This window comes from Heptranchias perlo, chromosome 22, assembly GCF_035084215.1.
Source record: "Heptranchias perlo isolate sHepPer1 chromosome 22, sHepPer1.hap1, whole genome shotgun sequence".
Lineage (NCBI taxonomy): Eukaryota > Metazoa > Chordata > Chondrichthyes > Hexanchiformes > Hexanchidae > Heptranchias > Heptranchias perlo.
This window is the reverse complement of record NC_090346.1, coordinates 46,005,603-46,025,450: the sequence shown is the minus strand read 5'-3', so window position 1 is coordinate 46,025,450 and position 19,848 is coordinate 46,005,603. Positions and strand designations below refer to the sequence as shown.

Here is a 19,848-nt window from a genome sequence, read left to right as displayed (position 1 = left end):
TCCAGGTGCAGTCTAACCAGGGTTTTGTATAGTTGCAGCATAACATCTGCCCCCTTGTACTCTAGTCCTCTAGATATAAAGGCCAGCTTTCCATTAGCCTTATTGATTATTTTCTGCACCTGTTCATGACACTTCAATGATCTATGTACCTGAACCCCGAGGTCCCTTTGGACATCCACTGTTTTTAACTTTTTACCATTTAGAAAGTACCCTGTTCTATCCTTTTTTGATCCAAAGTGGATGACCTCACATTTGTCTGCACTGAATTCCATTTGCTACAGTTTTGCCCATTCACCTAATCTATGAATATCGCTTTGTAATTTTATGTTTTCATCTACACTGCTTACAATGCCACCAATCTTTGTGTCATCAGCAAACTTAGATGAGACTTTCTATGCCTTCATCTAAGTCGTTAATAAATATTGTGAATAATTGAGGCCCCAAGACAGATCCCTGCAGGACTCCACTAGTCACATCCTGCCAATGTGAGTACCTACCCATTATCCCTACTCTCTGTCGCCTTTCTCTCAGCCAACTTCCTAACCAAGTCTGTACTTTTCCCTCGATTCCATGGGCTTCTATCTTAGCTAACAGTCTCTTATGTGGGACTTTATCAAATGCCTTCTGGAAGTCCATATAAATAATATCCATTGACATTCCCCTGTCCACTATTTTATTCACCTCTTCAAAAAATTCAATCTGGTTTGTCAGGCACGACCTACCTTTCACAAATCCATCCTGGCTCTCTCTGATTAACTGAAAATTCTCGGTGTTCAGTCACCCTATCCTTAATTATAGACTCCAGCATTTTCCAACAACAGATGTTAGGCTAACTGGTCTATAATTCCCTGGTTTCCCTCTCTCTCCTTTCTTAAAAAGCGGAGTGACATGTGCAATTTTCCAATCTGGAGGGACAGTTCCTGAATCTAGAGAACTTTGGAAGATTATAGTTTGGGCATCTTCAATGAGCTCACCTACTTCCTTTAAAACCCTGGGATGGAAACCATATTAGCCATTGCCTATCCACTGTCATCCCTTTTAGTAAAGTTCCCTTTAATTTAATTTCCCAATCCACCTTTGACAATTCGCCCTTCATACCTATGTAATTGGCTTTATTTAAGTTTAAGACTCTAGTTTCTGACTTAAGTACACTACTTTCAAACTCAATGTGAAATTCTTCATATTATGATCACTCTTCCCCGGGGATCCTTTATGGTGCGATTACTAATTAACACTATCTCATTACACAATACAAGATCTAAAATAGCCAGTTCCCTGGTTGGTTCCATGACGTATTGCTCAAGGAAACAGTCTCTAATACATTCCATGAACTCGTCTTCCAAACCACCTTTGCCAATTTAATTTGCCCACTCTATATACAGATTAAAGTCCCTCATGATTACTGCATTACCTTTGTTACAAGCTCCTGTTATTTCATGATTAATTCCTTGTGAAGACCAGGAAAGGGCTATTAAAGTGGAGTATGAAGGAAGGTCTAGACACCATACAAAACTGCACTCGGACAGAGGCTACTTGGAAGCAGCAGCTAAAATGGGGTGCGGTGTGGACTACGTATTCAATATTCCCATGTCGTTTGGAGTTGTGTAAATGAGCAGGGAGATTGGCTATTGGCCAATACATGGGTGGCTACTGCAGGGTTTAAAAAGTAAAATAAAATAACTTGTACCTTTTTGATCTTGGGAATTGCGATATACCCAGGAAAATTTCACAAATACAAGTTTTGCTTGCTTTCCCTGGAGTATTGCTTTAGAGGAAAAATAACTTTTTTATGTATTGTTGGCCACACATGTTGAATGACCCTGAGATGTGGCATTCCATGCACGTCACTAAATTTCTACGATTGAAAGCTACGAAGAATATTGTGTGCTGCAGTTCCTCAAACCTTGCTACTATCTGAAGTTCCAAGTATTGCAGAATTTTCTGTGACTTTGATCTCGACCAACATTACTACTTTTTGTGATTGGTCAGTGATAAAATGCTTTTTTGGCTGGCATTTCCCCCCTCGAGATTTAGAATTGTATTTTTGTTTTTAGCAAACTCGTGTATTTAAAGAAAGCTGAGGAATTTTGTAAGAGATTGAAGTTTGATTTGTGGTGTCATTAAGAATGTCCTGCAGAAAATGTTTGTTTTCTGTCTGTATCAGATAGCTTTGCAGCTGTAAATCTCAAAACTTAATATTTATTTTCCAATTTTAAGATTTTCAATCTATAAATTCTCTTGAGGGCACTTGCTCTTCATTGGCTCAGACAATGAATGGGGTGACCAGTTTGCAAACCTCTGCCAATGGCAATATCAATGTCTGAATGACCTCTCAATAGTCCACATAAGTAACCTGGGCAGTGCACCTTCGGGTTAACCTTTTTGTTTGAAGCAAAAGCCTGCATTAGCTTCATTGGTAGGAGCGGGATCTGTTGTTTATTACCTGCGTATAAGCCAGTTTCAAATCTTTTTTTAAAAAAAATTTCAGTCTGTATTTGCTACTTTTTAGCAAATCCTCCATGAATCTGATTTTTTAAAAAATATATAAAGAGCGCACGCTCAGTTCATTAAGTACTAGCTAAAGTACAGATTTCATCAGCAATTGGGCTATATCATTCTATCATGGCTACTCTTTAAAGTTAATGAATGGAAAGCTTCAGAGATCCCTGGAATTGTGATTGTTAACTGAACTAATCGGGGAGAATTGACTGGGTTTTTGGTAATGGTACAGTCTATTCCATTTCTCTTGCGATGCAGCTCACTTTTAAGATGCTGTGTAGCATTTAAAGTATTTTTTATTTCTCTTTTCTTCCCCATCCCTTCTTGGGTTGTCCTATACCTCACATCTTTCCCCCAAGAGGTGGTAGATCTGCTCTCTGGCTTCTGTCAGTTCTGTGCTAGTTGCAAGAAGGTGCATGAGAATTCTTCCTTCCACTCTGGGATTTGTGGGTGTCAGCCTGCATCCCAAATCTTTAATAAATGGGAAAAAGTCTTGATTGCAGTATGGGAGCACTCCAGTGGACTATCCTTAATTAGCAGAGCAAAATGATGCTCATTGTTCTACCAGATGTAGAATATATCGCAATGTCCCCAATTTCTTTTCCCTTCTGCATATGCAGTGTAAACTCCATTTTGAATTTGTACATCCAGTTTATGATGCAGTAGTAAACCCATATTTTTCCTGTTCTGAAGTTCACTTAAGATATTATGTGTCAAGACTTTATCACAATTTTTTCTTTATTTTCCTTTTTTTTTCCCCCCAGCAAAAAAAAATCCCTAAATTAAATTGAGCCAATGTAAAATGAGTAGGTGGGCTACTCTACAAACGAGTTATTAATTTCTGAACAGATTGTGTTAGAACATGCCTCTAAAGTTAGTGTTTGAACTTTTATAATCTGAAGATGTTCTTGTGTGGGAAATAGATTAGACTGAAAGCAGTTGGACGTTCCTCAGGCTTACAGCCAGTAATAAACCCCGCCAGAGTTTAAATTAACATGTTCATTCATGACTTCTGTATCAGTGATTGTTCAATACAGGAACTCCAGGAACAAGATAATCCTGACACTAAAATCCTCATTTATTTTTAACATGAAAACCTTTCTTTATTGAAAGATACCTGATCATTTGTGCATGGCTTAAGGATTCTGTACCTTAATATGAGAGCAGTTTATATATTTTTTTTATTCTGACAATGAAGGCGTGTTGAAGTTGTTTTAAAATGTTAGGTGATGTACCTCGAGGTCACTATTGTCTCCTGGAAGGTGTCAGAGGGGAATTTCCCAGAATTCTTTTCCCCCTAAAATTGGCCTGGGTTTTTTTTAATCTTGTACTTTTTGCCTCTCCCAGGAAATGACATGGCTGTTGGTGGCTGGGGAAGCATTGAGGGTCATGTTGTCTCGTTCCAACATGGTTGAATGGGACAGACACAATGGACCAGCTGGTCTCTTCCTGTACATCTTTTTTGTATGTTCATATATTGGACTTACTTTCCCTCTGAATAACTTGACCATGTATTTCATGGATTTCTATCTGCTCCAGCAGGTGTTTGAAACAAGATTCTCCACCTGAAAAGTTAATCTGTCTTCTCCTTTCAGATGAATGACCTGCTGTCTTTTCAAAAACTTCGTTTCATAGATAATATTGTATGAAATGCTGTTTAAAACAAGGTAATTCCTTGAAACCGACACTGGCAAGGCTGCATTGATTGCCCATTCTTTATTTGCTTTGAGAAGGTGGTGATGTGCTGCCTTCCTGAACCACTGCAGCCTTTGTAGTGATGGCGCTCTCACAATGAAGTGGAATGGGGTCACAGTACAGGTGGGTGAGGACATGCAGCTGCGTGCTGCTGAGCCAGCCATGGCGAGCTAGCGGAATGCTTCTCCACTCTAATAGCTTCTTACTGGAAGCATTGATGATTCTGTTGGCAGCAATACCAATTGAAGCATACCACTCCTTTAAATCTGGATCTCGCATCGCAAGTGTGGACTCGACATTAAGCAATAACATCTGCTGTAAACATTTTATTTTAATGCGCGTATTTCTTAAAACCGTGGCCAGTGGGACTCCGCTAACAGTTTTATTTAGACCGACATTTTAGTGGCTTGCCTGCATTTTTGGTGAGAAGTCACGGGCCAAACCATATTTTTTGGTGAGTAGCAATTGAAAACAAAATAATCATTTTGGACCATACAGTAATGACGGTGCCCTCTCGTTTTCCTTTTGATGCTTATTTGTCCATCAGCTTCTTGTCTTAGCATTCAAAAAGTTAATTTTACCTTAGACCACTTGGATCTAACAAATGTATAATTTTATGAGGAAGAAAACATTGCTGCCAAACATTTTTTATGGAACGTCACAGGTTGCTGTGAATTAACGAGTGGGTAGCAGCTGGATGAGAAATTTTAGGCACCGAGTCAAAAATGTAGGCACGTTGGCAATGAAAACTTGTGGCTAAATTGAGACCTGAGCGAGCTTCAGAACCAGATTGTTTCATAGGAAATCTGCTCTTCGCTCACATTTTTGTGCTGACTCCTGACATGAAAGATTTTTGCAGAAATTTCAATTGGAACTATTTATTTTATGGATTAAACGGAAGAAAATGCAGGTGGACTGGCAGGTGGTTTTGAAATTTGCATCGAGTGTTATTCTTTTTGCCTTTTATGCTGGCTCACCTCCAATAATGGATACATAATCCACATTTGTTACTGCAGCTTAAACAATTGGAGAGTGTTTTCCCCGGCTTTATGTTCCACTGTAAGGACTCTTGACACCATTATGGGAAAAATATTGCAAGCTTAGTTGCACAAGACTCCTTTTACTTTAAACTTGAATTTTTTTTTCTTCCTGCTGCCAGGGTTTCAACTTTCGCACCTTTCTGTCACCTTGAGTTCATTCAAAGCCCATATGCAGTGATTAAAGTCGGCAAAATCTAGCCTGTCTGCTGCTCGTGCCTTCTTTACAGTGGCCGTGCTTCAAAATAAACAAAGGGACGAGGCTGCCTCCGGCGGCACAGCAGCCCACCGAGGCTGCCTCCGGCGGCACAGCAGCCCACCGAGGCTGCCTCCGGCGGCACAGCAGCCCACCGAGGCTGCCTCCGGCGGCACAGCAGCCCACCGAGGCTGCCTCCGGCGGCACAGCAGCCCACCGAGGCTGCCTCCGGCGGCACAGCAGCCCACCGAGGCTGCCTCCGGCGGCACAGCAGCCCACCGAGGCTGCCTCCGGCGGCACAGCAGCCCACCGAGGCTGCCTCCGGCGGCACAGCAGCCCACCGAGGCTGCCTCCGGCGGCACAGCAGCCCACCGAGGCTGCCTCCGGCGGCACAGCAGCCCACCGAGGCTGCCCACACAGCAAATATAAATGCTGTTGCCAGAGGAAGAGCTGCTATCATTTTTTTGGCTTGAAATTGGGCTGAGACTCATCCTGAGCGAATGGGCCAGCAATTGAGTTCTGTACAGACCGTCTTCATGTATTGTGAAAAGGTCTGCCAGAGAGAAAGTGAAATGCCTTTTAATAAATTTGGACATTTGAAAGCTAGCGCATGTGCAGTTGGTTCTGTTCCAGCGGTGATGTGGAATCTGTCCTGCACACCTGCCCTGAATGACACATACAAAATAATTACACAAGTGCCGTTTTACGTTGGCTAGTTACGACGTTACTCTGCACCATTCAATCACTTGTATTACTGAAAAAAAGTGAGGGTATATGAAAGTGTTAGTGCAGCCAGGACAGATTTAGAACTATTTGAAGGGGATACCTTTTGACGCTTTCATTAAAAAAAAATTTTAATGCTCATTGAAGTGAGGGATGTTAGTGTGGGAAATGGAGCATTCAGTTTCAACATCAAGTGCAACCAGGGCAAGTGTAGCAACGCCAGATGTAAAGTAAAGCTCATTCTACTATGTCTCAACAATGCACCTCTCTGCACCAACCTCAGAAGAGCATCCCACTGCACCTATTTCCCTCACCAACCACCTTGTGGCCTCTTTTAGCAAGATTACTAAATATGGGCAGTTTTGTGCTGTCGGTCTATGCTCAGTAGAAACTGGGTTGAAACTGTCCAAAGTCATTTTACATAAGAGTCTTGCACCCATTGGACAGTGGAAGTTTTCATCCTATCGTTCTGGACCAGATTGGTACCCAGGTCCCAGAAATGAATATCCAGTGTCTAATGTACTGTACCACCTGATCCCCAAATTTGGTGTATTTTCAAACAGATTGGTGTTACTGTAATTCCTCCTTGAGCTAAAAATAATTTATCCTATAAGCGTCATGGGTATTTTATCCGACAATGTGGAAAATTGCCCAGGTATGTCCTGTCCACAAAAAGCAGGACAAATCCAATCCGGCCAATTACCACCCCATCAGTCTACTCTCAATCATCAGCAAAGTGATGGAAGGTGTCGTCGACAGTGCTATCAAGCGGCACTTACTCACCAATAACCTGCTCACCGATGCTCAGTTTGGGTTCCGCCAGGACCACTCGGCTCCAGACCTCATTACAGCCTTGGTCCAAACATGGACAAAAGAGTTGAATTCCAGAGGTGAGGTGAGAGTGTCTGCCCTTGACATCAAGGCAGCATTTGACTGAGTGTGGCACCAAGGAGCCCTAGTAAAATTGAAGTCAATGGGAATCGGAGAAAACTCTCCAGTGGCTGGAGTCATACCTAGCACAAAGGAAGATGGTAGTGGTTGTTGGAGGCCAACCATCTCAGCCCCAGGACATTGCTGCAGGAGTTCCTCAGGGCAGTGTCCGAGGCCCAACCATCTTCAGCTGCTTCATCAATGACCCTCCCTCCATCATAAGTTCAGAAATGGGGATGTTTGCTGATGATTGCACAGTGTTCAGTTACATTCGCAACCCCTCAGATAATGAAGCAGTCCGTGCCCGCAAGCAGCAAGACCTGAACAACATCCAGGCTTGGGCTGATAAGGGGCAAGTAACATTCGCGCCAGGCAATGACTATCTCCAACAAGAGAGTGTCTAACCACCTCCCCTTGACGTTCAACGGCACTACCATCGCAGAATCCCCCACCATCAACATCCTGGGAGTCACCATTGACCAGAAACTTAACTGGACCAGCTTTCCACCATCTACAAGGCACAAGTCAGGAGTGTGATGGAATACTCTCCACTTGCCTGGATGAGTGCAGCTCCAACAACACTCGAGAAGCTCGACACCATCCAGGACAAAGCAGCCCACTTGATTGGCACCCCATCCACCACCCTAAACATTCACTCCCTTCACCACCGGCGCACTCTGGCTGCAGTGTGTACCATCGACAGGATGCACTGCAGCAACTCACCAAGGCTTCTTCGACAGCACCTCCCAAACCCGCGACCTCTACCACTTAGAAGGACAAGAGCAGCAGGCACATGGGAACAACACCACCTGCATGTTCCCCTCCAAGTCTCACACCATCCCGACTTGGAAATATATCGCCGTTCCTTCGTTGTCGCTGGGTCAAAATCCTGGAACTCCCTTCCTAACAGCACTGTGGGAGAACAGTCACCACACGGACTGCAGCGGTTCAAGAAGGCGGCTCACCACTACCTTCTCAAGGGCAATTAGGGATGGGCAATAAATGCTGGCCTTGCCAGCAACGCCCACATCCCATGAACAAATTTTTAAAAAACTTGAGACAAAGCAGCTAGAAATTACTTGGATTTTTTTCTACCAAATATCAGAAGCTAATAACCTTTCGTGGTGGCAACCTTGGTTCAGTAATAGCACTCTTGCCTCTGAGTCAGAAGGTTGTAGGTTCAACCCCACTCTAGAGACTTGTAGCAAATAATCTAGGCTGTCACATAAGTGCAGTACTGAGGGTCTAGTATCAGTACAGTGTCAGAGGTTCCATCTTTCAGATGAGATCCCATTGGTCCTGTTGGGTAACTAACAGATCATAAGGCACTCTTCAAAGAAAAGCACTGGAGTACTCCTGGTGTCCTGGTCAACAATTACTCTTCGGGGGAAAAAAAGTACTTCATTGGCTGTGAAGCGCTTTGGGATGAGGTCCTGAAAGACGCTGTGTAAATGCAAGTTCTTCCTTTAAAACATAGTCAAAGTAACACAGTAGACCAACTGTATGTTTGTTTATACACAAATAGGCAACAACATTAGATAGCAATGAGCATGTGTTACATTTACATTATCACTATTTATTTGTGTGTGATATGAAGTGGTATACATTGTTAGCTCTCTTTTGAAATGCCTGGTTCATAATTTTCTCACCTGACCCCTTATAACAAAGGCCTGTCTTCAAGAACACTTTAAACATTCAGAACACACATAAGTTTACATTAGATGTAAATGTCTTCTCACAATTAAAGCAAGGTGGCACGTTACAACTTCCAGCAAAGCAGCTTATGCATGAAGTATTTTGTGATATCCAAAACTTTTTACAAGTTTTGACCAAATCATGACCTGAGGATTTAAATATATGTCTCAAGTGCAACAGGTTCAAAATAGTCCTGTGATCTATTACTAAGACCAATGAGCTTCTGCAGACTGGGAGATTGAATATTTCCATATTCCCTACTTGTCCAAACTATCACTGGTGTAGTAATGCCAGAATGTCCTTAGAACAGCCACTCGTGTTTTCAGAGTTCTCCTTTGATAGGAAGTGGAGCATGTGTGCCTATTATTTGGAATGATTGTTAAAAAACTTAGTCATCAGATGTTCTTTGCATGTCTAGGAGCACAACTCTCAGCGTTCTTTACTGAGGATTCTACTGCAAAAGAATTTGGCACTTCCTAATATTTGGGGCACCTTTTAGGGTACCACTTGTTTGTGCTACATATGTGCCATTCCATACTCTTTCTGTCTTTGTCTGTTGGCTGATTATAGTCTGATTCCTGAGCTTGCGAGACATAAGATGCACAGGAGAAGTAGTGTAACAATGGACACTCAGAAAAATTTGCTGTGGTGTTTCATTAGGTGAGCTCCAAAAAGGACGAAAAGGTTAAATCCTCTGCAAATTTTTGATTGCAAGCGGGCACTCGGTCCAAAATGCTGACTGCTTGTCATCAATGATTGACATGCATGCAATTGTCTGCCTGTGTTTCGCATCCTTGATAGCACCGCAGTGATCCAGCCTTGCCTCCAGGGCATATCTTGTGTCAATGCCAGTTTGGGTGAATCAGGTCAGTGGCAGTATAAGCTTGTATTTGTAAGCCAAATCTATCCTGTCTTTTTTCCTCTTCTCCCTCTTTTCCAACCACCCCACCACCAAACTGGAAAACCACTACTGTCAATTGCCTCACCCCAGTTGCTTCTGCAGCCATTTTTTACTGCCAGTCATCACTCCTTGCTGCTATTCGGTTAAAAATAAGACTGCACATGCTCGTGCTTTAAATATTTAATCATTAACTGATATGTATGCACTAAACAAAATTCAGTACTCAGCTATGTAACTGGTAAGAGCCATTTAATCCTGTGCAGATTTGATTATTGACCTTGACTTATGACTGTGTTTGAACATATTTTCCATAGGAAAATAATAGGCAGTGGAGTGAGTATTGAGTGGTACAAAGAAATAAGAGAAAACTTGCATTACTTTTCTCCATTCACACAGGAAATTGTTGTCCACTGTATAATGGAAAGTTTCCATTTACTGTCATATGGGGGTGCCAGCTTTCCAAGAGTAAAAGAGCTTTTCAACAATGTAAACAGTAGCTGGCAGTTTTAGTATTTTTTTATGTTGATCAAAGGTATACGATAAATTTTAGCAAATTCAGTCCATGGGTTAATTGATTTGTTTTCTTCATAAATGCATTCTTATGATTTAATTGATTAGATTAGATGATCGATCAACATGCCTATATACAGATTAATATGTTAGAAATGTATCTACAACATTACTGTGTTCAGTGTAAGACATTACATGTCATACCATGTGTGAATTGTCAGTAGCAATGGTGTAACATTGCTATTGGCTTTACTTTTAATTAGCTGAACAGATGTGCCTGACCATACTGTAGCTGATAGCTCCCACCTACAAGACAGCCACTGTTCCCACACACACATGAATAACCAATTAAACGTTTCAAAAGAGTGGACAATAAAGTTGCATGACAGGGCCTCTGAAAACTACTCCACCTGCTGTACAATTAAGATCTCTCTCTCTCTCTCTCTCTCTCTTGCATATTCTTATCTTCCAACACTAGCAAAAAAAATAGTTTTTTAAGTGAAGAAATACTTTCACCTGGCATGGATGCTGTAACTAGCTTACCAATTTCTGGTTCATTGGTTGTGATTGAGTTGACTTATACATATGCTATAAATGTTATGCATCCCATTTGAGATGTACATTTACAAGGCAAATTTAGTGTCTGAACAAAACTATTCCTACTTTGTGCTAACAGTACACAGACAGTGTAAATCCAGAGTCAGGGCCCAACCTGGTGTGTAAATTAAGTGCTGTATCAAACCTGGTGTACAAGGTTGAATTGAATTCCTGGGCACTTTTTTAAAAATGTAGTTTACCTTGATTTGAATATTGAGAGAGCAGGGCTTCTCCCCTCCTTGCGCTCTAAACATTAAAATGAATTCCTAAATATGGAAAAGACCTCTGTGCATGCACATATCCAGACTTGAGCAGAGCTGTGCCTGAGGACAGGACAGTTGTAAACAAGGTTCTGCCTGGCCGGAAAACAAACTGCAGACCAGTACCTATAGTGTAATACAGCCTAAGTGTACTGCTGTTTGTGTTCTGTGAGTTCTCAGCGTTCTCTAAGTGTACTGCCTGAAGTGTCCATTCTCTCGGTAGAGGATTATATTTTCCTGCATAATCGAAGGGATATTTTAGGGAAATCTGCACTCATTAGTTTAAAAAATGCATCATCTGTGCTGCTGTCGACATGACGACAATTTTACTGAGTACCTTTCCCTCCACAGACTTTTTAAATTGTATTTGTCGATCCATCAATAATAAAGATTAGCAAACAAGTTGCTCATACAAAGAGGGACAAGTAGTATTGATACAAGTGTGATTTTCCTTTTTTTTTGCAAACTTGCAATGGTTTGCATCAATCTCCCACAAACCTAACTTGATGCATGAGACTTCTGAGGAAGCTCATCATCTTGTATCCAGAAAAAAAGGCTGTGCCACATGTATTTGGCTTTCAAAGTTAATATGTTTTAGGGTGTGTGTATGTAGTGTTCATAACCCAGATGTTTCTCAAATTCACTGCAACTTTCCAAAGTATTGGCTCACACCATAACCATTTGACTGCATTAATTTACTTTCTCAACTTTGAAGTGGTGACCAGATCCACTCATCTTGTGCAGACCGTTTCAATCAATTTCAAAGGTCCCTGTATAGTTGCAACATGTGTTGAAATGTGTTATGAATATTGAGGTATAAGAATATCAAAATTTGTCTAGTTTGGGGAGTGCATGAGATCTATGCTGATTGAGCAATTAAAGATTTAGGCAGCCATCCAGAGCAAATGCCTGATGGGAAGTGACTGACAGACACTGTGGGTGTAGGTTGTTCATATTTGAGGCTTTGGGATCATTTGAGACGCATTGTAAACTGAGAATTTGTTTCACAGCTGTGAGTGTGTGTGTGTGTGTGTGTGTGTGGTAACTTAAGCTCTTGTTTACACGGGCAAATTTGAAGATTAATTAACTCTGAGTTCTTAGAGACTTTTCCAACTTTCAAGATGTGCATGTAATCTCTGCAAAGCAGATTCACTGTAAATTAGTAAAGATTAATGTTGCTAAGTATAATTAAATGCAATTATCGAATGAGAGAACATTTCTCTTCAAAGTTCTTTTGAAAATTATTGTTGTGTTTTTGACTTTGGTGCAGAAATAGTGCTGCAGCTCTCGGAGGGTGAATTTTATTTTTGCTTTCATAATATTATTTTGGGTTTTCTCCGGGACTGGGGGAGGGAGGAGAGTGAAGCCACTCAGAACACAATAGCAACAAATGATGAACACAGATCTGTGCTTATTGTCAGTTTAAGTTCAAACAGTAATGTCTGTTCCATTTCTGTCTGAATTCATGCAAAACAAAGAACTTGCATCTACATAGTGCTATTCACTGCCTCAGGATGTCCCAAATGCTTCACAGCCAATGAAGTACTTTTGAAATGCAATCAGGAGTGCAATGTAGGAAACAAAGCAGCCAATGTGTGTACAGCAAGGACCTATAAATAGCAATGAGATAATAACCAGAGCATCTGTTTTTAGTGATGTTGGTTGGGGGATAAACGTTGGCCAGGAACTCCCCTGCTCTTTGAGTAGTGCCATGGGGTCTTTTGTGATATTGCCATATCAGTGAATCCTGGTGGATTACATTTTTAACCTTCAAAATCAGGAGGATAAAATTTATTCAATCACTCCTCATAATACTCATTGCGGTAATGCAGCTATTAAGCAGTCCGCTTGTCAGCCAAGACATGACAACAAAATGTTCCCACCAACTAGTGCATCCTGTACATCCAAAGACCCATATCTCCAGACCAATACTTAGAGTGCAACAAAACTGCTCCAACTGCTAATTCCATCCAATTATACTAATCATATGTCTCATTGTCTCTCTCAAAAGTACATGTTCTTGTGCAACAATCTGACGGGTAGGGAAGAGTCAAATCTGTAAGCAAAATTACCATGCTAGTTGCTTGCAAGGGGAGAATGTTTTCTAAATCTATGTTATCAGCAATAATATAAACACTGATTATAAAAATAGCACGATAGACACAAAGAAGCCGATTTAGAATTAACTTAGACAGAAAAAACTGATTTACTTAAATTGTTAATACAGTCCATTCCTTTGAATTAAAAGTCGTCTTTGCTTAGAAAACATTGAATTATCCAGTAGTTTGAATTGAGCAATTTTTGATAAACCAACATGAGGCATTTTTTCGTTGCACGATTTCAATTCAAATTAAGCAACATTGAAATAAGAGGCATAGATGAATGTATGTCATTTTCATGCTAGAATATTTCAGTAATTTCTCCAGAAGAAATTTATTTAGTAAGCAGATTGTAAAATTAGATTCCAACTTCAGATCTTTGCAAGCAAGTGGGACATGACCCCTGAGAACCGGAGAAAATGGGAGTTTTTATGTCACTTCTCACATCTATAAGCATTGCTTTTAAATTAATGGTGGTTGTGCTCCTCCTAATATTTAATTATTCAAAAGTTTTTAAAATCTAGCTTTAATTGCCTTTCTGACATTTTTTTGAGGCACAATTAGGTTGAAGGTTTTCTTGTGAAGAATGTTGTAAATACTCATGCTGTTGAATATTGTCTTTTGATGTGGTATGTTCGTTTACAGCAGTTTTTGTGTGTGTGTTGGATAAATAACCAGGAATTTAGGTGTGTGACCTAGTAGTTTTACACTACAGCGCAAAGTAAAAGATTATTTTGAACCTTGGGGCAACTCTTGGCTTTTAATAATTCTTCGTTGACCACCGTGGCCTGCTTTCAAGTTAATGAACCTGGCATTCTAACCTTCCCATTCTTTGATCAGGGTGACAGCTGTAGAAGGTTAGAGGAAAAGTGAAGTCAGCCCTAGTCCTTAGTTGCAGCCAGGCAATAGAATGATTTTTCACCCAGCACATCAGTGATCGCCTTGAGATACAGGTGCAGACAATTAATAGCCACGATCTTTGACAACAGGTAGCTGGGAGGCAAATGGCTGAACTAGTGGACTGAAGTGAAGGAAATGTTTAAAAGAATGGTCAAGAATCTGAAAATACTGCCTTGGGACAAAAGGGGAGTGCCTCTCCATATTTTTCTTTCAAGCACTGATTATTAGCTAACCTTTTGCCATCTATTGACTGGTAATTATACAGTACAATTGTTTTTGTTCGTTTTGTTTTTCTCCCTCTCTCTCCCATACTCACTCCTGTTGTTAGCCCTAAGTGTTCTCTGCTTTCCCCGTGGTAAGACACCTTCCCAACACTGCACCATTTTCCAGGCAACAAGATGACCTGTTCTGAGCTCTTTGGGTGTGCTGTTCTAGCCAGTTGCTAGGAGGTGTCCAATATATGCTAAGGTTGAGTTCTCCTTTAGGCATTATTTCACCCCTTGCTTCCTCACTAATGGTGAAGCAGTATACATCACTCGGAACTTAACAGTTTAGAATATCATGGACACAGATTTATGTCCTACCTCTTTTTGGGACTGACGGGAGTTTAAAAACTGTCCTTTCTAGACAACACTGGGACTCAATAAGTAAAGAATACCGAATTAACTGAACGGAATTTTCAGTCGATGAAACCTAAATTTCTTGAACTGAAAGCTGCTGTTTAGTTTATAATAGAAGAAAAGAAAGTCTTGCTTTTATATAGTGCTTTTCACGACCGTGGGACACCCCAAAGTTCTTTACTGCCAATGAAGTACTTTTGAAGTGTAGTCACTATTGCAATGCAAGAAAGCAGCAGCAGCCAATCAGCACACAGGAAGGTCCCACAAACAGCAATGTGACAATGACCAGATTATCGGTTTTTAATGATGTTGGTTGAGGGATAAATATTGGCCAGGACACCAGGGAGAATTCCCCAGCTCTTCTTCAAAATAGTGCCATGGGATCTTTTACGTCCACCTGAGATGGGAGGTCAGACGGGGTTTAACGTCTCATCCGAAAGACAGCAGCCTCTGACAGTGCAGCCTAGATTTTGTGCTCACGTCTCTGGAGTGGGGCTTGAACCCACGACCTTCTGACTCCGAGGCAAGAGAGCTACCAACTGACCCATGTCTGACACTGAATTCTTGGATTCAGCAAGGATTGTATCGCTGAATCCAACAGGACATTCTGTATTGTCTGTGGATTGCTATTTTGTGCTAGTTCTCAGAACCCTGCGAATTGATTTGCACCATTTTAATAATTATAAAAGATAATGCATTTTGCAACCTGCCATGAAACCTCGGCGCTTACAGACTGATTGTGATGGGAAAATATTTTCACTGTCCTGTGCAAGTCAGAAGTCATGATTTTTTTTTACAAGTAATAATTTGCAATTTATTTAAAAGGTTGTTTGTTTCTACCAGAGTTTTCAAAAGCATTTCTATCCTCATCGGTTTCACGGGTCCTTCGATTCACTGCAGGAGTTGCTACCTCCTGGTGTTTGGTGATACTTTGTTTAAAAATGTTCTGCATCATGAAAACTTTTAAAGTTTTTTTCAACAATTGCTGCACATGGAGAAATCGGGATAGGACTTGGTGGCTTACTGAAAATCAGACCACTGTTGCGTGGGTAACTGGTCAATTTTTCTGTAAACCACGGAGTCTTTTGTATTTTATTTATATCACTTATTCAGTGATTTTTGTTAGCTTGCTTGTTCAGGAAAATAAGGGCACTATTAAATGTGGCCTTGTTATTCAGGGGCACTCCATCACAGTCTGATGCACAGTTGCTGTGCTGTAATGGTGTTGGCTGACAGTTGGCAAATTCAGTTTTGATGTGAGCTTGCTTGTCTGTGCATATTGGAGCCGTGAACGGTGCTAGGAAAGGCTTTCATTGTGTTGGTGTAACTTATAATTAAGGAGACAAGATACAGAGCCGCAAAACATTTAACGGAGGATCCTATACTGTCTGAGTGCTGCAGTCTGTTGTTTATAGTTGAAGGAGGAGAGTTTATAACCAAGTGTCGGGTTTGTGGGTGCAATATTTGTGCAATATCTGGCCTCAAAAAATTGCAGGCTTCGTCTGCACCTGAAATAAATCGCCAATATTTAATCCGTGTGGGTATTTTGAAGCTTTCTATTGTAAATCCATTTATTATAAAGAACTTGCATTTATATTTCATGTCCTCAGTAACCCCCCCCCCCCCCACCCCAACAAGGCGCTTAACAACCAATGAAGTACTTTTGAAGTGTAGTTACTGTTGTAATGTAAGGAAACGCAGCAGTCAAATTACGCACAGTAAGGTCCCACAAACAGCAATGAAATAAATGACCAGATAATCCACTTTAATGGTGTTGGATGAGGGCTCAATGTTGGCCAGGACACATGGATAACACTCCTGCTCCTCTTTAAATGGTGCCTTTTACGTCCAGCTGAGCAGGCAGATGTTTAATGCCTCGTGAAAGATAGTGCAGCACTCCCTTGAAACTGCAATGAAATGGCAGATGTGGATCCATGTTCTATTTAATGACGTCAAGTAGCTCCTTCTGAGTGCAATTTGTATGTGAATGTTAATTGAATTCTCATTTATTAAACTTGAGTTACATCAGGATTGTGTTTGTGAATTTTCATTATTAAAAATATTCATATGCAGGTCTTGCATTTGCTTCAATGTGTACTGAAAGCACGAGGCCTGCTAAATATGTTGCATTGATTTATGCCTCATTTTGAGGAAGGTGACTGACATTATGCCATTATTTACCACCCTCCCTATGCTTTTCATGTATAGGACAATTATTTTTACCCCTACAGCTTGCAATCTGACAATGTTACTTACACTAGACTTTTTTTGGTTTTGTTTCCAGTGGAACGTCCTGGACTTGGATGCCGAGAGCTGGTGTTTCGGAACTTGTCCAAAGTTTTGCCAGCCGTCAGCCGAGACATTACTGACTGGGTTCCTGCAACACGGGTTAAAGCATCCCAGCTCCTTATTGTGCTGCTGCTCCATGCTGAGGATTACATCACGCAGCACATGGAACTGCTGCTCAGCACCATGTATCGGTCATGTTCAGATGAGGAGACACTCGTGGTTCAGAACGTATGTATCTGCCTTCTGCTGCTTTCACGCACAAACTATTTTTCAGTTAGTGTCAATGAGCATTTCATACTGCGATCTTTAGTAAAAGGATCAGAAGCCTTTTAATGTGTTTAAGACATAAAACTCCCAACTTTTCAGCTTTCCAAAAATTAGCCTCTAAATGCATATAACGTATCTGCAGAAATGACTTTCAGTAAAAGGTCCAGTGATAAATCTTTAAGTAAAACTGGGGGAAAATGCCTAGAATCTGGCAACTACAACAACAACTCTCATTTAAACTGTGCCTTTAATGTAATAAAACGTCCCAAGGCGCTTCACAGGAGCGATTATCAAACAAAATTTGACACCGAGCCACATAAGGAGCTATTGGTCAAAAGTTTGGTCAAAGAGGGTCTTAAAGGAGAGAGAGAGAGAGAGAGAGAGAGAGATCAAGACAGCTGAAGGCACGGAAATTGCTCTGTGTGGCGAAACAACACTGCTGACCACTCCATAGATTTATACTCGCCCACTAACTTACCGCGGTCTTTACTGCGGCAACTTCCTCTTCCAATAAAGCTAGGACCTATGGAAGAAGCAAGAGGATCAATCACTGTCCTTGACCAATCAGACTGCAGCATCCTTGAAAAGCCGCTAAGAGTCAAAACAAGCTGCTACGTAAAAACCAGGAAGTGAAAGCTGCAACAATAAGATAATTTGTAAAGACAGTGGGAGAAAAAAGACGGTAAGAAATAATTGAATTAAAGACAAAAGGAAAAAGTTTTGAAAAAATTTTTTAAGTCAATAATCTTTTATTGACCATAAACTATTAAACTAAGGAGTAATGAGATTCCATATTTTTAAAAGTTAATTTCTAGTTGTTTGGCAGCCATTAAGACTTACCGCGCTGTTAAAACTTAGTTTAGACCTGGGTATTTTTAAGCATACCTGTTGTGGCGATATCAGTTACTTTCCAGCTGGGCAGATGAGCAGGTTGGCGCTGGTCCATTGATTCTGTTGATTGCAGTGGGCGATATCCCTTTTAAGGCAAAGCTGACAGATTGCCGGCGAACCAGGAATAGCATGTTCTGGATTTCTGTGTTTGTCTGCACATGTGCGAATGCCGGAACTTGTTCCTCGATTTGGCCACTAACAACGGTGAGCCCTGTTGAGTTCAGTTTTTTTTTTAAGCAATTTCTGGCCCATTATGTTTGGAAATGACTTTTTTTCAGGAGAATGATTCCATCTGAAACATTAACTTAATTTTTCCTTCAATTGCTGAGTGATGTGTTGTGCATTTTCTGTTTTATTTGTGCTTTTTCAAAAAAAAATAAATTCTGTTCTTGATTTTGGGGCTTTTATTGTTTACTGCAGTCTTGAAAGGTTAATTTTCACTTCAGAATGTTTCTTTTCTGGAGCAAAGGATGAAAACCTCTCATGATACTTAACAACTGTGATACTTGAATCCAGTGCTAGTTTTGAAAATACTATTGCTGCTTTGTTTACAGTGACAGGTGTTAGATAATAAATGATGGTCTAACCCAGTAGCCATAAGTGCTACCAGACGGAAACGTTTTGTTTTCCAAGAGTAGCTTCCCAGTCACAAGATTGTGTGTTTATTTCCCAGGGCTGCCTATCACTCTGGCTGCCTCCATTAGATGAGTTCAGTACCCACATTACTGGATGGAGTGGTACAGGAAAATGAATTGTTCCAACTCTACCAGGAAACACTTCTGTACGATGATCCTGTCTTGAAATACTTTACAAGAACCCCCTTTTTTTGGACTAGTTCATAGTGGACTTGCATTTCATGTTGCCATGTTTGCATTCCGTTACATGCTGAGCTAGCCTGCTCATCATTGCAACAGCTCATGGTGTTGCCATAAACTTACTTCTTCCTGTGGTTCAAAGGGGGATGCTTCTGTCCAAGTTCATTGTTTTCACTTCTCTTGAGAGTACCCAATAACAAACATATATTATTGAAAAGAAGTAGTCTAGTTAGAACAATAGCACTGGTCTACAATTCAAAAGAGATTGATAGCACAGTGGAGTGGAGCTAAATAAGGCCAGGCAGATTGGTTGAAGGTTTTCTCTTTTATTGTTAAAGCAGCAACATGTCATTTGTTGTTTTAAAGTATAAGATTTTCATCCTCTTAAAGATTACTTGAATATTTTAAAAAATACTTTTGACAATTATTGTACTAGTTACTATAAATCATAAACACATCTTAACGGACACCTGTACACACTAGAAAATATTTTTGAAGGAAATGTGACTACATTGCAGTTAAATGTGTTTTTTATTGCTTCGAGAAACTAAACAATCCTTTTTGCCTGACCCAAAATGTTATCAGTCAAAATTCTACACCAGTAATATCAGTCTCGATAATCAGAAATAATTGATTAGCCATGTAGATTAGAAGATATATATTTTTGGACTGAACTATCATTGATGTTCTAATATCTGGCATTATATATCTTGCATTATATACGACATCAAATTGTAACAGCCTAATTTTAGTCAAATATTGAAGATTAGGTACGCATATGATTTTATGACATTTGCAGTGCAATGTTTATTTTGAACAAATCGGGTACTTTCCTGGAATAGTCTTTAAAATACTCCAGGTTGTTGTGATAAAGTTTTCCAGTTGCAACCGTTGATGACTTCTTGACACCTCTGGTTCCACTTT

General features: G+C 40.5%; 1 protein-coding gene across 1 annotated transcript in view; it reads left to right on the top strand.

The window, feature by feature from the left end:
• The window catches only part of LOC137340742 (dynein axonemal assembly factor 5-like), an 89,903-nt gene that overhangs the window by 24,902 nt on the left and 45,153 nt on the right, over positions 1-19,848 (top strand). Inside the window, exon 5 of the mRNA XM_068003475.1 lies at positions 16,947-17,179. Coding sequence (XP_067859576.1) covers positions 16,947-17,179 — 233 coding nt within the window. The remainder of the gene's footprint in view (positions 1-16,946; positions 17,180-19,848) is intronic.